Raw genomic sequence first — 19,469 nt, forward strand, 5'->3', positions numbered from 1 at the left:
TTCACCACAGCCTTTTTGCTTGTTTAGAATCTGTGTTTGATCAGGTTGCCAATTTAATGCTCTCTTCCAAGGCAGACTTGCACATAAATAGTTATACTAAAAATTCTTGTTTCATGTCCCAGCCACCAAACTATCATTTATGTGTTCTGCTTGTACTGAGTGCCTTTCCAAATGTCTATCTGCTGATTCTAGGCCTTCCCAGTCTTTTATAAAAAAAGAGCAATTGTTTAACCATTATTCCTTTTTTTGGCATCATTTTTGGCTGATCAACCCTTAAAAGAATTTTCATGACCATTCTTCTAATTTCTTTATGAAGGTCAATGAGCTTTAAGAATCACCATTTTTTTTTCTCTCATATCATTTGATCCAGACTTCACTTCTACGTGAGTCTTCAGTAGTAAGAAACTGAAAACTTAATCATCTTGTGACAGGCTGAACTTTTGTCCATATCAATTCACATTCAGGCAATCTCTAGAGCTAAGTCATTGCTAAAGACAAGAAAATGTCACTTTTTCCTATCAATAAACAAGGAACTTTATTAGTTACCTCTCCTCATGAAGTCCCTGTTACAGTTTCAAAGAAGTAGTTCATATACATATTGGACATAATGTCTATTCAATCATTGTGCCTGACCAGAACAAAGACCGTTATTTTTCTGGCTTATGAAAAACGTGGCTTCCATTGTTTCTGCTGCTGATTACTCTATCCAAAGGGAATGTCTGTTCCTCTGTCAAAGAGTAAAGAATGCTCAAGCAAGCTAAGGAACAAATAAGCAGCACTTTTGTGCATGAAAATGTGCCTCTGCCATTCTAGAGAAATTCTTTCCTAATGTAGAGAAATAATTTGGGACAAACTAAAAAATATTATGCTCAGATTTTAGGCTGAACTCGGAATGACTGCACAGAACTCCAGGAACTGAGTGTTTTGTGGATATTGATGCAAGGCAGACATGATGGCAAACACTACAATTGCAAGGTGTAAGCGATCCTCAGTTATGCAGTTTGAGTCCCAGAACAAGCAGGAATGTTATGATTCCTGTTTTCACACTCCTGCTTCAGCAAGAAGGAAATCACTCCACCATGTCACTTTTATGCTAGAGAACAAGAAATACTGAGTATTTTTCTTTTTTACACCAATCAGTGAGAAACCAGAACAGGTCACTCAAGACCTGAGAGCATGCTCTGGAAAAATACCCACGGATAATGTCATTCATGTGTAATCTGAAGCTAGCAGTACACTGCAGGATTAGTCTAACACAGAAGAAGGCTCTATCCAAAGTCAAGTAAGGATAAAATTTGAAAGGCAAAGAAAAGAGAAAAGTATCATTAAAAGAGAAAGTAATATTATTCTGAATTTAATTTGTCATGCTCTATAGCTGGCTGCTTACCATACTCTTATATTGTCCTCTTTCTCCCTCTGTGATTTAACTTCCACATGATCTTAAACACAAGGGACTGGGCTATGAAACAGAAAATATAATTGGTAAGAGTTATTTTTGGAGGCTCAAACATTTGGCCAAATCTTAGCAGCATAAAATTCAATACACATGACTCACAAGTCGATCCGATCAGCCCATGGCATTAGACTTCAGCGCCATTAATTAAATCAGGTTCTTACAAAAAGAAGGTACTTATGGTTATTGGATTTAATTTCCTTTTTCTTCAACAAAGGTGTCATTGTTTTAGAGACTGGCAAATATTACAAAGCAGACTATATGTATTGTTTTGTTCCTGTTTTCCAAAACAATATTAAACTGGAAAGAATAAGTGAGAAAGAGTTAAGCAAGAACATGATCTGGAGATTTGTTTATGAATTTACTTTTTGAAGGATTAGAGAAACAGCTGTTTGAGGCCTCTAAAGGTTTCCTACAACGGTATGTCTAAATGAATGAAAAGACTAAAAATATATTAACAAAACACTTGTTTAGTTGACTAAACAAGGAACCCATTGAATTTAAATTATAGTTGCACTGTAACTACTAGTAATTGTCATTTTGGATTGTTCTTACTTTCCACCTAGGCCAGTAGCATGTCTCAAGTACAAGCAGCCCGTACCAGAGGCCTCAGAAGAAACTACTTGAACTCTGTCTGAGGCAACACTGGAATACACTATTCCTGCCCTCAATACACACATACATAAAGCTCCTTTCTCCTGTATTAAGAGAGAAGAAGAAAACACATTCCATTTTAGCCTTCTCTGGACATGAAGTATTTCACCAAGTCCTCTCTCTATCACCTTAGTGCCATAAAAAAAACAAAAACCCCACACCATACCAAATTCCTTTGACGACTCCTTAAAAAGGTGTGCCAAATATTTGATTACTCATCACATTTTAGAATAAAGTATTTTCTTCTCAGAGTATCTTCTCCAAAATGTAGTAATTCACACACTGTCGGTAAACTGGTATTCCACTATTATGGGAGGTTAAAGTTCTAGTTGTTTGTACAGTCAACTCCTTTCATAACACTCTTAAGCCAATCAAGTGTCTTTCAAAAATACCAAAGTTTAAGTTAGGCCAGATATATTTAAAATACATACCTGACAGGTGCTACTGAACTTGTTGCAATAACTGGAGCAATTTCACATTCTTTTCTAAACACAAGGTTAGGGTGTTATTTCATAAAAAAATTGTAACTTGGGAAAAAGTGCGTCTTTTTTACCTAGGTCTTGGGAAAGACAATATCATTTTGTTCATAGTTGCTTTCTGCCTTATTGATTGAAAAGATTCCCATCCTGAACACTGATGAATAATGTACATATAGCTTTGTAAAAAGAATTCTCTCCTTGCTATAGGCTGTTTCATACTGACGTTTCAGTTTGATTTTACCACCGTTTAGCAAGGGAGCCTTTCAGATTTATAAAAAGTAGTTTATAAAAATGATACATTAATCATGCCTCCAGTCTGATGTGAATTTTGATCTTCTGAAATTCAGAGGACAATTTTTGCAGTGATTTAAAAAGAAAAGAGAAAACACCTGTTCTATTGAAAACTTCTCATTTTCAGAAAGGAAAGTGACAGTGCTAGCCTGGAGCTTTTGTGGCTGACTATAACACCTAGAACAATGCAATGAATACTGTGAGAGAAGGCATTCAGGTCAGCATGTTTCCAGTCTATACCCAGTTAGATAATTTTAAAAAGTTTAATTTTGAAATCTCATCTGTGCTCGTGAAGGAACTTCAAGTTGGTCAACCTCCCAGCCACAAATCTAACAAATTGGTTGTTTTTAAAGAATATCATAGATCATGATGGACTATTGTAGTATATTATGTCTAGGATTCACGCCCTAGCCAGAATTGCTACTGATGCATACCCCTCTTTCTTGCAATAAATGCATAAACTACTCACTCGCCCCTTTTCAGTTTATAGGCAATGTTCTTCAAAAAGCTCTCACAACTTTCACTGGGACACAGACAGGCTTTAAGACCGGGTTCAAGTACATTCTTCAAATTCCCCTAGTGCCTTTGTTCCAGACTCCAGTTTTATAGCTGCCCCCACCTTGTCTAAATTGGGCATGTATAGAGCTCCTCTCATTGCAATAAGCTGGCAGTATCTTCATCCATCCTTTTACAGCTACCTGCCTGCAGACACCCCAGCACCCTTGCCATGGACATAGCAGAATTGCAAGCAAAAGACTTTGTGGTACGCAGTCCCACCATTCTCTAGGATATTACCCTTCCATTGTTTCTCAGCCTTCTTTTTATATTTATTTTCTCTCATTTCTTCTCAGATTTCCTCTTGTCTCCACAGCTACACTCATCACATATTGTCTAAAGCTATAAACGAAGATGAAAGGGTCAGGCAAACACAATGTCACGTACAAAAACAATCTTTTATTTTCACATCAAAACAACTTGTATTTTAATTACTTCTTTGAAAAGGTAATGAGTTTAAAATGTTCTTTGTTTAGCCTCTTAGATATAGCCCAAGTCTGAATGTTTTTGCTATTATTACAGACATTTTCATGGTGCACATGAAAGAGTTTTCTCTCTTAATCCCCCGCCTGAGAAAAGTATGACAATCTGATGATAGTGCAAGGAATACAAAGTCCACTGTGAGCAATGGCAAGGACTAAAATAGATGCATGGATGCCTAAAGTTGGGCTTAGTAAGTGCACATTGAAGCCAGGATTGTGATTAGCTATGACAAGTGCTGAAGCCTACTAAAGCTTTAAGTAAAAATGAGGTCTGTTTGGAATTCAGCTCACATTACTCAGTTATTTCATTAACCATGCAATTTTGACACACCCATTGTAGGTAATGTATAAAAAGAGGTCTAACCTTTTTGGTGAAATGCAGGATCAATTGAGCTACCAAAGTGCAAAATATATGAAAAGTGATGCATAAACATTGCTTAAATCCTCTCCAAATTCTCCTACCAGGCAAGCACAGATTATAGTCATCACTGCTCATAGTGATGATTGATTCAGAACTGCATTTCAGAAGATACTATACAAATTGATTACGGGTGACAAAATCTATCTCATAATGATTCCATCACTAATATTAACAATTTACAGTATAAAAATTTGCATCTGTGACCAGAAGTATTTCTTCAGCTCTTTAATTAAACCAGTCCTGGGTGATGCAGGGCATCTTATATGCAGATGCAGTCTTTATTGTGTGATTTGGCCTTTGGATCAAATTCCTACCAAAATTCCCCAGAAAATTTGCTGTTTTGACATGAGGTACAGAAGCATGTCTGGGTTACATAACTCTGTTGTCTCAAGAACTGTGGAAAAAATAACGTCTCTCATGTTTTCTTGAAAGAACATGCCTTTTATAATACATTCCATCTTTGATATACTGATAGCACACGCGGTCATAGAGATTAATGTCTAACTTTAGGACATGCTAATTCCACAAGGATTAGTCAAACAGAAAGGTTTCACATTTGCAAGTGAGCTCTTTCAAATGAGCTTTGCACCACCTCAGTCCGATATATTGATGTATCATCTACAAGTCAGGTGACAGCACTTTTGAACTCCAGAATTAGATTCAAGTTTCTTGAAAGGTTTGAAACCTGAAATCAAATATTGTCCAGGAATTAAAATATAAATGTTAAAATAATTGCTCTCATTAATGACAAACATGGTGGTTTTTATTGAAAACACCTTCAGCAACAACTACTGGCTACACTATCTATATGGAAAATAGAAGGCAAATATTGTAACACTTCAGGTCCCATTAAAAATTCGGTTTATCATAAACTGCTTGTCAGATGAACCTTGGTTTTGACACAAAAAGAATCTGCTTTCCCTAAAAAAAAAAATCCCAAATTTCAAAAAAACTGTCAAAGCAAAAATATTCCACTCAGAAAACTAAAAACATTTTCACTGCAATCAAAATTATCCATAGAAAAAGAAGAAAGATCGCTCTTTAACTACACATACTAGTAACACAGAAAGGAACATCAAGGTTAATTCTAAAAGCATATGCAGGGAAGCTAATTTTGCACTTCTGAACATCTCACCTGCTTCCTTACTACAGCTCCCATGGTCTCAAATACTTATTCTATTATTCCTGACCATGAAGCACTATCATGTAGACGCTACGGAGATTTTTCAATGTGTTCGTTTTCTGCCATGATTTTAATACTGGAGGTTTTTTGATGAAGTGTTTTCCTCCCACCAAGCTATGCCTTGCAAGATAAACTCTCTAGCATTCCAGCAGGCAAAATTTAATCCTACACTAGCGACACCAAGAAATGTCACTATTTTAAAGTTAACTTACTAAGCTTTGGTTTGTAGCTTTGAGTAATTTCTCCCTCTGGGAAGAGAAGATTCCCAATTTCCTAGCAAAACAAACAGTTTTTCTAGGCATAGAAAAGTCCAAGAAAACAATGCAGTTGTAATTCTTAGGAAAAACAATTCATACATACTTCTAACCATAATATCTGAACCTAAAACTATAAAAGCTCCGTTATTTACTTCAGGCAATAAAAAAGCAGCCTCAGAAAAGACAATTCATTATTATCATTAATAGGCAATTCTGCATTCATCATTACTATTAATATCTGATTTTTCAAACATTGGGAAGCATGTTCACAATTAACTTTCGCTATGCTCATTGAACTTCATTACACATACAACATGACCCAAGGACAAGACCTCCTCTTACTGTATCTCAAAATGTATTATATTACTACAGTATAGTACATAATATTGTGCAATATCTATGTAATATATAGGTATATAAGAGTGTGTTTTCTCTTACACAGTACCACAAAATTTTCTGTACAGAGATTTCTGAAATTGAGGTATATAGACATATGCATCCAAGTAAATTCTAAGGCTGAGATTTTGTAATAAGATCATTTGATGTAAATTAACATTATTAATATCTAGTATCTCTCACAGAGTTACTCATAATGATATCTTACCTGAGCTTCAGAATACTGAAGAAGCTCCTTTGCCATAGCATCTGCAAAACGACAATATTATGTGTATTGTACCTCTCAAGAATCCATAAGCTGTGGTTACCTAGCTTCAGTCTTGATTGCCCCAAGATCACTTCCAGTCCAAGATACTGTACAAACGGAGCTGTATGACATCTCAAAGCACAAGCTGAAGTCAGAAGAAAGCTTGTACTTTCAAATGAAGTTTTGACCTCAATAGAAGTAGTTTAAACTGTTTTCCTATTAATTTTAAGTACACCATTTTTATAAAGGTTGTGATTAATGTTTGATACATGCAACTAGCACATCGTACAGTAAAACGAGAAAAGAGAAAACAAAATCATGTTTTAATGAAAACAAAAAATAGATGATCTTTAATCAGGCAACCATTTCATGCTGTATTTATCCTTTGAAGAATGTCATTCCTTTATATCCAAAGTCACAAACATAAAAAAAGAAAATAAACAGGCAACATTTTTCTTCTATTCTCCTTCTTACCCACCACCCTACCCATTCAGTAGACTGCATTACATCAGATGATATATTCTGACCACCACCTAGCACCAACCTGCTTCCAGATGCAGTATCATCATTTTGGATTAATTTTACCTATCTTACATTCTATGTCCTCCACCCTCACCTATGTTCAACACAGATACTCAGACCTAGAGCCCTCGCTTTTGAAGGTCATTTGAGAATCCATGCTTGACCTAGAACAAAGGAGAAGTCTTTCTGACTCATCTGTGTACCTTCGTGCCCAGAGCTGCTCTCCTGCATTCACTGTTCGAGGCTTCAGAGATAGTGTTTCAAATTTCACATAGGTCTCTTTTGCAAGGTCAGCTTCCTTTGCAGTTTTCGGTTTCACATGAAGTTTTAAAACTTTGTAGAGTAAGAAAAATATCAAAGGTAAAACAACCACACATGCTGCACTGCTGGCCAATATCAGAATAGAAAACTGAGAGCTGTTTTCATCATTTAACCTATCAGTGGAGAAAATAATGCACTGCTCTTTTGTAGGTGGCACTCCTTTGGGTGAGACACATGCCATATATTGAGTACTAGGTTGCAAACCATCAATTGTGACTTTGTTTTTGCTAGAATCGGTGCTCAGAGGCAACATATCTTTCTCACCATACTTTGAGTATAGCACAGTCACTGCAGAGTTGCTTGTGGCATTGACAGTTTTCCAAGTTAAGGTCACTCTTTCATCAGTTTCACTGATCACTCTTAGGTTCTTTACAGTAACATTTTGCTTAGCCATACCTGCTGTATTCAATGAAGTCTCCTCACCTTTCTTGCTTATCTCCCCAGTCTGCTTTTTGTTTCCATTTGTCACTGCCTTTGAATTTTTCTTGCCATCAAACAGGGGCCTGGATTGCTTCTTGTCAGTAAACTTGATGCTCGTTGATCTTTCAGTGCTAACCAGTGCTGTGGTGGTTGGTGTGGTGGGAAGAGGTGTGGTTGTCCTCTCAGGTTCCGGCTTGGATTCCTCCTGAGTGGTATTCTGTCTCTCTGCCTCTTGCTTCCTTCCATACCTCTGTGGTGACACAGTTGTAGTAACTACACCAACCACTGTGACAGTAACAGAAGCTTCTGACATTCCTGCTAAGTTCTTGGCTTTACATCTGTATTCTCCTGCATCCTTGTATGAAATCCCTGTCAAGCTTATTATGGACCATCTGACACCCTCTCCAGGTGTTTCTTGAATTACTACAGGAAAAAGCAAAGAGTAAAACATTATAAAAGGGGGCAAGAGAAAATATTAGACTACTTATTCCGTTAAGTTATTTCTGCCAGAAGGAATCACATGTATTAAACTTTAAAAAACAAACAAACAAAAAAACCCGAAAACACCAAAACCAAACTAAACCCCCCACACAAAGTATGGAACTCCCTGACATATTATATTATTGCAGAAAAGTGCTCAGCTTGGGTCAAAATGGAATTGAATTTCTGGAGGAATTACAATATAATTGGCAGTTTCACTAAGTAAAACAAAACCGCATAACGAGAAATCAAATGTCTTAAAGCTGCTAAGTGACTAGGAAATACAAGTCTCACTGACTTCAAGTGACACTGAACACACTAGCCATTTAAAACATTTTTGGAAATTACCTTTGTCTTAAGATATTTCAGTGCTTTGGACTATTACCTTCTTCGGATCTACGATTTAAGATAACTGCTAACTACTTGGCATTAGCAAGAAACATTTTTTATATTTAAGTTACTGCATAAATATCTATCATAGCAGCTAGAACGATATCAGACAATCACAGCCTCTTCGGCATTCAAGATGGGTGTTGCAAATAAACAATAAACATTTGCAAATAACATAGAAAACATGATTTTGGATAATCCTATGTTTACAAAGCTGAGTTTTAAGTGGCTCAGTTATGGCCTCACTAGCTTTTTTAACATTAACATTTTGAACCAAAATGGAGATTCCAGTAACGAATTCTCCTTTCTGCTTTTCAGCTTCTGAGTTAGGGACCAACTATCCCAATGCCCATTCTCCTTAATCCTTCCCCCGCTTCATCCATTTCACCCCCTCCATGCATATTGTTCTCATTACAGACCACATCCGTAATCAGAACGGTCTGTTGAACCTGTTCAGACCGAGACCTAGACAAAGAATTTCATAACAGCTGTTGCATGGATACAATTGCCAGCTTAGTGCAATACCTGGTCCATTGTTACTCATTATAATGATCTCAAAGCACAAGCAACCCAACAATTTCAGGCTCTCCCATTTCCTATAAAAGAGCAATTATACCTGTATAGTTCACTGGTATATTGTCTGACCTAGACCAAGTAAGCTGTGGTGTTGGGTACCCAGTCGCATCACAGCGTAGCAGAACGTTGCTTCCCAGCGGGGAAGTGATTTTTGTCGCCGATGTCATCACAGATGGTTTAAGACACTGCTCTAACTCAGCTCTCTGGAACAAGATTCCTGCCAGGCTCTCAGGTCCACTACATGAAATCAATGGATCAAGAAGTACAACTGAGTTGTCCACAATTTTGGAAAATTCAATTAGCTTTGAAATGCGACAGTCACAAAACCATGGGTTATCCTGCAAACCTGAAGCAGGGAGGGAAGAGGGGAAAGAAAAAAAAAAAAAAATTTGTCAGGCAATATATGGATATTGTGATTACAGTATGACGCATGACTACCACCAAGTACAATCAAGAACCATGGACCTATTCTGAGTTAATCCTTTCTCTTTCAATTTGCCCTTTTCCTTCGGCTGATGGTGGGGGAGTTTTTGCAGAGGTGCGGAAGAACAGTACGAATGTTCATTAAGCTAAACATTTTCTTCACAGTTTACAGGAGCATAGTAATATCCTGGCACTACCTTTGCTTAATTTTGCTATTTATCTAGGAAAAAACACTTTGAAAAGGTGTCTAAGACTGATGAAACATTTTCACCTGCCTGTGCCTTCTGGAAAGATACCTTCTCAGTGCTATTGCATCCTATCACTCTCATCTGCTCTTAGTCCTTCTTAGGGCTCTTACAGTTTGATCTTCTCAGACACTTTTTTCAACGCTTGCAGAGAACATGATGATTTAAGGGTTTAGAGCTTATATCAACATCGCTGCCCCTTCAAAAAAGGATAAAGGCTAAGGAGAAAAAGCTTTAGGCCAATAAAATTATTTTCTGGCTCTGAACTATACCAATATTCTTAGAAATCTGGCTTCAATTTGGGACAACCTCTGAAATACATTCAAAAAGAATACCAGAAGAGTAGAAAATGGGAAGGGCCCTGAAAAAAGCTGATGACTACAATATTTTTATGATGGCACACAAGAACACTATGTCTCCTCTTCTGTTAGAGGCTATAACATTTGCTTCTTGATTCCAAAGCCTTTGAATGAGAGGCCTCTCCCTCTTGGTGAACTTATTATGGTGAAAGAGAGTAGCCATTTCTGAGGAATAGAAGTCTAAATCCTCATCTGGTATTGATTACTTCACTATGTTGACCTTCATAGAGCAACAGCGGCTTCACCAGGTAAAACACCATACAGCACATCACTCGTGAGTTCAAATATTTTCTCATTTGACTTTTGGGTATACCTTTTTCATTTTTTTGAGTATTAACAATAAACAGAACTTACAGTCTGAAACGAGGGATGGTATGCAAGAATCCGTTGCTGTTGAATTCACTGATTAGTGCAACAGACAAGTCGTATCAATTAAACAAAAATTAAAAGAAAAAAAACTTGAAACACCTGCTAATATTTTTCAGTGTGTATTTTTAGGAATTATCAAAACAGCTAATGGAAAAATTCTGCTTTTTATTCTGGAAGAAACCTGTCGATGAAAGAATACATGAATAATTATCTACTGCTTCCTTTTATCGCCTGACCAAGATTAGGTTATTTTAAGCACAATGGCAGTGATTGGTTAAAACTGTGGTAAAGCCCAATTAATCCCCACTCTTTAAAACAAGTCTTGACCTGAAGAGATTCCATGACTTTGACATCACAATCCAATTTCACCCCTTCCAGACATAAGAGATTTTACATCTATTCACTACTTATTGCCTGCTGGAATGGAGAAGGAGAAATCAAGGAAACTGTATCAGCAACTGCTTTTCTTTAAAAAAAAGAAAAAAACTCCAAAATATAAAAAATTTTCCTGTGAACTTCACATATATTCACAAGCAAAAGAGATACCATCTGAATGTTTTCCGTATGTCTACACACATCAACCATTTGTGCTCATAAAAATTCTGCCCAATCGAGTACACGTATGTAACTATTTGTGCTCATCTTTTCAATTAGGCAAGCTTTAGTTTGTAGTTAGAAAGCGTTAGAGACAATATTCCTGTAATTTATTTTTTTTTTTCATTCTCACTTGCTTATAAGCGGTCTATTTTCCTCACTATGCTAAGAAAGAGACTATACAAGCATTTGAAAATGAAATCCCCCTTAAGTGTAAGAGGGAAGACAGGATCCCCTTGAACCAAGCCCTCAACTGCCAGAGTTCCTCCATGACAAATGCTGCTAAAACGCATGTGAACTCCCAACACGGCCTCTGTGCTACCTAGAGTTCAGAAGCATGGGGCAGCTGTGCTACAAGCAGGCGGCAGGGCAGAAACTCTGGGTCCACAGCGTTAATCAGGACAGATTTGCAGCATCAGTAGGGCTCCCTGCCCACATACCAGGCAGCAGATTCTCCCTTACATTGAATGCTACTGAAAGCATTTCTTCTGCAACCTTTCTGCATCCTACAAGCTTTACTGCAAAAAAGGATGGGTTTTTATTATTGTTTCTAATACTACATTGAGTCCAATCGTAAACCTGACACTGCCAAGTCCACTACTAAACCATGTCCCTAAGCGCCACATCTACCCATCTTTTAAATACCTCCAGGGGTGGCGACTCAAACATTTCCTTGTTCCAGCACCTGACAACCTTTTCAGTGAAGAAATTTTTTCCTAATATATATAAATACATAGCTTTCATATTCTCCTGGTGTCCCAAATAAGACCCAAAGTTGTTACAGTAAGTATCAGAAATTGACAAAATAGATTGGATGGTTGTTTAGTCCAGTCTGGGACAGCGGTTTGACCATCTCAGATCATTCTGAAGGCCTGGTTTCAGCTTTAGAAGAAAGCTGTAGTCCCAGAAGACTCTCTACTTCCGTGCTTTAGTGCAAAGAAAGAGTTATTTCAGTTAGTCACCACATCTCCCCCATCCATCACGCTTTCCAGTGGAACTGGCTAAAGAAGCAGGACTTATATAAATACATATAATATATATAGCTACAGGAGTTCCCTCCTTGCCTCCACGGCTCATCCCTTCTATTTATCTGTGTCTTGCCAATATCTGACAGTATTCACATTAGTTTTAGTAAACTTGCACAGCCATTGTAAGTCATTAAGTCATGTGAATTCCCAAAATGAAAAGATGAAAGCACTATTGAGTTGGAAGCAAGGATTAAACACTGAATTTGATTATCCTTCAGTTAGCTATTGGAGAGAACAGAAATGGGAATGTAAACCTAGTTTCCAAACTACAAAGGCCATTCTGAAATTTAACAGCTTGTGTTTACAAGATGGTAAAAGTGAGAACAAACACATGAAAGAATAAAGAAAAGGTTAAAAAAAAAAGGAAAAACAAAAGAAGAAACCAGAAAAAATGGGGAGCTTTAATAAAGGAATGAGATGGAATCCCGTCGGGAAAATAATTTCCTAGGAAGAGAAAATAAAAATAATGATAAGTCTCCAATGGCACGTGTATCTGATGGAACACCAAGTCTTTATAACCCTGGATTCTTTTGTGGAAATACTAAGGCAGTTTGTTGACCTGAGAAAGAAATACTAACAAAGGCAAAACAAACATTGATAAATATTTACGCATTGCAATATACCAATGCAGTGTATTTTAACATTAAATATAGATTATAAATTGCCCTAAACCCCTTTCTTTATTCTAGATTGAGCATATTTTAAATCTACTTCTCACATATTTATATGTATGCTTGTGTGTACAATGGCAAATATATGTATATGTGTGCCTGTGCATGCACTTTTTTGCAGTCTTCTCAGTAAGCAGGGTTTCCCCATGCTGTGTCAATATGGACTTTAGCATTCAAAATAGCTACGAGTGAAATTTCCTTTGTAAATCAGTAACCAGTCTCAGACCATAACTTGTATAATATACTGCTTTTCAGTTCCTATAAAATGGCAGTATGTGAAATATTCAAGTTTTGGGCCGATGGAAATACTCATCACAGCTTGGGCCAGCCTACCCAAGGCTCTCTCTTCCAACTCAAGCTACAAATTTTTTGATCCATGGTTCTGAACAGTAAAGCTCACTTCCTGCACTGTGTCCCAATGTTTCCTACACACAGTAATTGCTAGGGAGTAGTTTCAGGAAAAGCAGCATCTACCCAGTGGCCCAGCGTAACAGCTGGCAGCCTGATGGACCTGCAGCACTTCAAATTTTTGGCACCTCTACGTGCAACAGAGGCAAGATCTCATCTAACTGCCACTTGATCAAATCCTGGATTCCTCTGTTCCTCTCAGTGACTCACTAGATGTAATCTTCCATATGGAAAATGCTACTGCCATCACTCATGCCAGAAATTTCAATCTCTACAGCAGCCAGTGCTGAAACTTAGCTGTGATTTGGACCGAAGTATTAGGCTATAGCTCCAGAGATAACCAAGAGGGGGCTAGATGAATTCGCACACTGGTCCCTTGATCACTTCCACTGCTTAATTGTCACCTCACTCCACAGCTTTGTTTTGAACTGTTCCAAAGGGTGCTCTCCAAGACAAAGCCAGACGGGGCTCCAGGGACAGTTCACAATCCAGGCATTGCTTCCTGAAGGGCTTGTGGATAAGACCATAGCAAGGACAACTCGTTCTATCCTGTTCTTGCCCCCAATATAAGTGCAGCAGGCTTTGCACCTCCAAACTATCCTACATGCCTATCAGCCTACCAGGCATACAACATAGCTTGCTATTTTATATTACAAAAGCACAACTCCATGGGTTGCAATGCAATTCTCGCATTACTTCAGGCAGTTTGAACTGGAGGAAAAACACCCCCACCCACACAGTCACATTTTAGAGTCACTGCAGCATGCCCCTGAGCCCAGAGAAAACCAAGGACTAAATCGTACAAAGTGTGGAACAGTCAATCAGCTTTAAAGAGAGTTGGCCCTAACATGTGGATGAGAGCCAGAGCGAGCCACTTGGCTACAGGGCCAGGCATCATTCCCTGACCCTCTTTCATTTAGCATAGTGTCCACACAGAGGAACATCACTCAGTGGGAGGTAATAAAAAAGCCCAAACCCCTAAGCAGAGAGATTATGAATTGGAATAAGGAGATGCTAACCTGCCAGTCACCTGGCAAAAGTAGTCCGTGGGTCCTCCAAGAGTCCTTGAAGTAAACAAGGGGAACCTGAACTTTCTCTTACATGCAACCTCCTTGATGCTCAGTCAAGACACTGAAGATAAAATTGCTTCCTGGTGTTAAAAAATACATATGCACAAACATTTGAGTTGGGGGCTTTGCTGTTATTGATCTTGTTAATTAAATACAAGTGACAATCTTGTTCTGCCAGAACTAGGAGAGAAGCCAGCTCAAGCCATAATTGCTTGCACTAAGTAGAATCTGACTGCTGTTTTCCTGACTAGACAAAACCAGCGTTTATTTGCTCTGGGCTCCAGCATCTAGCAGAGCTCTGGCTGCAGTTACCATTCCACGTGGGCACATAGGTCGGGCTGAATGCTCCCACAGAGAACAGATGGAGCACATATGACACTCTTGAGCATCAAAGCAATTGTGGGGATCACATTTTAAGGGAAACCTCTTTTTTTAAAGTCCAAAGGAGTCCAAAGGGAACCAGTAACTATGGTAGAAAATGAAAAAAAAGTATCCCTCATAGTCTATAAGAAACTTGTGAAAGAATAGTGCGATTAGTTAAGGTGGCAAACAGGGAAGGAAAATGTATGAAAGGTTACTATAAGAGATGGTAATTAGGTTTTCTGTATGTCCATCTCATGTAGGACAAGAGATAATCAGCTTAGTTTGCAGTAAGGGAGATTGAGGTTAGATATTAAGAGAAACTTTCTCACTATCCTGATAGATAAGCACTGGAAGAGGTTACCAGAGAAGGCTCTGGAATGGTCTGGCTTTAAGAACAGCACTGACTTAACCAGAACAGTTCAGTTCATTTGGATCTGCACCCCAGCAGGCTAGGGACCTTATTGAAATTCTTCCTGATCACACACCTCTGTGATCCTCATCTCTACCTCGGAGAAGGAAGAGAGTATCTACTGGATGTGTTTCTCCTCGCAGAGGCTCCAGCAATCCTGGTAGAGACAGGAGGGGGGTCAGGGTGTCAGAGAGGAAGCAATGCCACAGAGCACATCTTGCTCCTGTTGTTCTAAGCTGGTATCTCCTATGGTTGGAGCATTATAGAGACATCTCAACTCCTAGGTCATCTTTCTAGCCTAATAGTTTCTATCAATCAACGATTCATTCCTGAAAAACACTGGCTTTCTAACAGTCCAGCAACCTAAGGATGAGCCTCTAGCAGCGAGTGTCAGTGGCACAACTACAACTTTGCAAGCTCCAGTAATATAGATAATAAACTGAAACTCAGTGAAGACTGAGTAAGCTTGTCAAAATAACCCATGACAAAGAGCACTGCACTTTCTAATCTCCAGAGGAAGGGGATGTTTTCTTATTCACTATAGAGTTTCTTATATAGCAAGCACTGTCTGTCTGCATTGGGATATATTAATCAGAAGCCTATGATGTCAATGAAAGCAAATTCAGCTAATTATTCACAGTTTACCTAAGGTAGATTTACTCAACACAACACAATGAAAGTACTACCTCGCATTTTGCATTCTCAGATCCAAATCTGTAACGACTGCACAGAGCCTCCCTCAGCATGGTAAAGTTAAAAAAAAGAGAAGCAAGGCCCTGTTTGAACCCAGTGTGTGTTCCCCTCTGGAGATCTGTGTTCAAACCCAGCTGTAGTTCATAAATGAAAATGATCCAAAGGTCACATCCTGAGTCTCTAGAGAACACGGTGCTGGCACTAGAGGGTTTGCCAGGACTAGAGGAGGCTGGCAAAGTGCCCGCACCAACAAAGACCGCAGATGGTTGCCAGGGAGAAGGGGAGGAGAGAAGAGTGTGTGTGGTTTTGGGGTGTTTGCTTTTGGGGTTGTTTCTTTTGGTTTGTTTTTTTTTTAAGCAGTGAGGGCTATGTAAGACAAGGAAAACAAATAACCTCTGGGACTCCCACATGAGATCATCAGGAGGATTAGATCCAGCAGGGTCACCTCCTACTTTACTGCCTCCTGTAGCCTTCAGTGCAGGGACAGGGAAAGGGGTACTGAGCTAGACTTACTTTTACAGCTTTTTCTTTTTTTTTTTAATCCTGAATAATTGAAGATCCTATTAATGCTGCAACCTACAGTTACCATGCATGTGAGGAACTCGTTCAGCCTACTTGCATCTATTAAGTTACTTACATACAATCTCATCTGAATGAGAGTTTCAAATTGCAGCTTCTGCTGTGAAACAAAGCAGCTGAACAAATGAACACTGAATAGTGGGGGTTTAGATCAAGAAATTGGAAATACTGGGCAGTACAATGGCAGATCTTTACCAGTGGGTATAGAACTACTGCAGTAGAGAGCACCAGCTGGTTTTCCTCCCTTCCACCTGCTAGACTACAGTACAAAATTGTCAAAAAGTGCACTTATACATAAACAGTGACAGAAGAGAATACTATTGATAGAGCTGTTCCAGCCATGTTCTGAGACTGAGGAAGAAAAAGGAGTTACCTGCAGGACTAGGAAGTGTAAGATAAAGCAAAAAGTCACAAGCAGAACTGATGCGATGGTATACTAGAGAGATAGAATAAAATTATGAAAAATATCAGTCTGGCCAAACTATTCTTAAATACTTACCTTAAATACTATAAAACGTACTGTGAAGTTGTAGGGATCAGATTCCTATTCTCTCTCTCATATTCAACATGTAAATTGAGAAAAACTTCAGGATAATCAGTCAGCTTTAGAGCAACACAAGGTCAGCTGGAGTCATGGGGAGAGCAGAGTTGCCCTCTTTTGAGCCAGCAACACTATCTGCAGCGCTGTGTCTCAGGACAGGCTTCATACGAGCGTCAACTCTAGCTCTCTGTTCGGCTTGTGAGCCACTGGAAAAAACAGTTGCAAATGGACATGCTTGCAGTTGCAACCACATACAGTGATGAGGGAAATGTCATCAGAAACACAGGTTTTGGAAGTATTGCATTTATATGGATACTGAATACTCTATATGGCCTGTATTTCTGTAGACCGGAATCTTGTAGATTTTACTTCAGTTTTATAACCTTGAGATAACAACATACATGGAGGTCACTATCTTCATTTTATAGTTTTCTGTCACCAACAGAAAATAAATAAATAAACATTCACAGAGCAAACCAGAAGACTGACTGGGATGAAACCCACTCTCCTGAATCCCAGGCTGGTCCCCCACCTGCTCTCACGTGCAACTTAACATTTAGGTACATTTTAATAAGGAATGAGACAGGTTGTTTAACGTACCCAAAATGACTCTCTGGGTGGCCAGAATGTCTGTGTTCTTGGACAGGACAGCTTCTGAGAAGGGGGGCCAAATGTCCATCAAGTCTGATGGCAAGGTGGTTAGCTTGTTGCTGGATATGTCCAGGTAGGTGAGGTTTCTCAGGTACCGGCCAGCATCAGCAGGAATGCTGGTCACTTTATTGTTGTGTAAATCAAGAGTCCGTAGGTTGGGCATCTCTGCCAGCGATTCCCAAGGGAAAGTTGAGAGCAGATTACCATCCAGCCGTAGCTCATGCAGTTGTTTCAAGTTATAGAAACTGCTGATATCAATGTTGGCTACACAGTTGTAAGTTACCCACAGGTATTTGAGATCTACTAGGTAGTAAAAGGCTTCAGTTGGAATCCTTCGTATGACAGTTTTCTCTATACGAAGTTTTACAGTATCCACAGGAACATTCACAGGGATCTCATACATGTCAGGATCATTACAGAGCACAGACCTAGCATTAAAAAAAAAAAGAGAGAGAGAGAGAGAGAGAGGTAGGTATTGGCATTTCTTTATCAGAAATTTGTATTTCAGATTTAAATGCAAATGCTATTACTTTCTGCAACACTACTAGCAGAATAAAGAACGTCAAATCAAGAACAGCCCTCTGCATTTAAAAACTGAAAAGACAAACATGGAGTTTCTAAAGGGAAAAAGAATACAAAACAGCAATGATACTTTCACATGAAATCCACATTTGCTTTTTTCTAAAGCATGTAAGCACCATCTTCTGTCCATCATTCTACTGACAACTGAAAAACAAAAGCCATTGTATAAGGAATAATACATGCATGTATCTCAAGTGGGAGCTGCACACCATCTGTTTTACTAAAATTCAGAATATTGGATTACTAATTCCTAATTCTTCTGCATGATGAAGATTCAAAGTATTTGTCTGTATTTACCTTTCAGAATAGACCGAAAATTGAAAGTGTTAGTATATTTCTCTAAAGGAGACCTTTCTTAGCCCTCTTTCTGGTGTCTACATAGAAATGACCTGCTTTTTAGAGGTGCTAAGAACTTTCTGCTCCCATTGATTTCAGTGAAATGGGATTCCTCAGCAGTTTCAAGAATCAGTATGTTTCAATTTCTTTGCGGTACACTGTTTGCACATATTAGCTTGAAGATTCCCCTCCCCTCAATAAGCCCATCTTTAATTTTCTCCCTCTTTTCTCTATATTCTTCCTTTATTTTACTTTCTCCTCATGCAGCTTTATACTGGATATGTCGTGACAATAAGTAGCAATGACAAACAGTATCTCCCAAAATTGACATAACAATACCCAGATCATCAAATTTCAAACTAACCTCTTTATTACCAAAAACTATATGATTTTCCTGCAGATTAAAAAAGAACAAACTACTGTATTTATTTAAACCAGAATGACCTTACAGTAGTCAACTAATTTGTAGAAATAGAAAGGACATTACAATAGCAGGAAAATCACGGAGCAGAAAGAAATTGCCTTCTGCAAAAACTGAAGATTTAGAGTAGCTATCTGCTAAGTACAAAGCCATAATCACCATCTGCTCCTATTCAGGAATGCTGCTAGCCATATAAAACCAGTGTAAAATAAGCCTTTATTTCAACTATGCTAGAACTAATTTGCAATGTATAAGAATGTTATTTCCAATTTCTTCAATCTTCTTCCTTATAAATTGCCTTGTATAACAGATAATAAAATATATACCTTGTTCCAGTGCCATCACTTCTGCCGTGGTAAACGCAAGTGCATTGTGAAGGACAAAAACCATGCACTTCTTCAAAAAAGCTCATTAGGAGGTAGAAGTAAATAAACAGATACATGGCTTCCTCCCAGCAGAACTGATATGAAAAAATTTGAAAACTTTATTCCTAGGCACTCATGTGCAGTGTGCTACGAATGTGAATGTAGACATCCATTTAGTAACAGCAGATTACATCAGATTAGCTGAGATCTGTAGTTGCTTAACCTTCAAATGTAT

At 38.4% G+C, this 19,469-nt stretch overlaps 1 protein-coding gene across 2 annotated transcripts; it reads right to left on the reverse strand.

The window, feature by feature from the left end:
* Positions 1-3,815: 3,815 nt before the first annotated feature.
* LRIT3 (leucine rich repeat, Ig-like and transmembrane domains 3) lies at positions 3,816-19,434 on the reverse strand. Of its 2 annotated transcripts, XM_052774610.1 has the most exons (5): positions 19,196-19,434; positions 17,480-17,958; positions 9,168-9,473; positions 7,144-8,104; positions 3,816-5,020 (listed from the first exon to the last, which is right to left on the reverse strand). In XM_052774610.1, the coding sequence occupies exons 1-5, from the start codon at positions 19,309-19,311 to the stop codon at positions 4,996-4,998; spliced, it is 1,887 nt and encodes a 628-aa protein (XP_052630570.1). In that variant the 5' UTR covers positions 19,312-19,434; the 3' UTR covers positions 3,816-4,995. The 2 variants fall into 2 exon arrangements, with proteins under 2 accessions (XP_052630570.1, XP_052630566.1); XM_052774606.1 differs by having other exon boundaries at positions 3,816-8,104.
* Positions 19,435-19,469: the final 35 nt, after the last annotated feature.

Source organism: Harpia harpyja, chromosome 2, assembly GCF_026419915.1.
Source record: "Harpia harpyja isolate bHarHar1 chromosome 2, bHarHar1 primary haplotype, whole genome shotgun sequence".
Taxonomy (NCBI): domain Eukaryota; kingdom Metazoa; phylum Chordata; class Aves; order Accipitriformes; family Accipitridae; genus Harpia; species Harpia harpyja.

Excerpts from the sequence above, each read along its gene's own strand:
- LRIT3 (XM_052774606.1), bottom strand. The coding sequence starts at position 19,311 with ATGTATCTGTTTATTTACTTCTACCTCCTAATGAGCTTTTTTGAAGAA. Across the intron at positions 17,959-19,195 it reads AGTGATGGCACTGGAACAAG|GTCTGTGCTCTGTAATGATC; the intron begins GTATATATTTTA and ends TTTTAATGCTAG. Across the intron at positions 9,474-17,479 it reads CACCCAGAGAGTCATTTTGG|GTTTGCAGGATAACCCATGG; the intron begins GTACGTTAAACA and ends TCCCTGCTTCAG.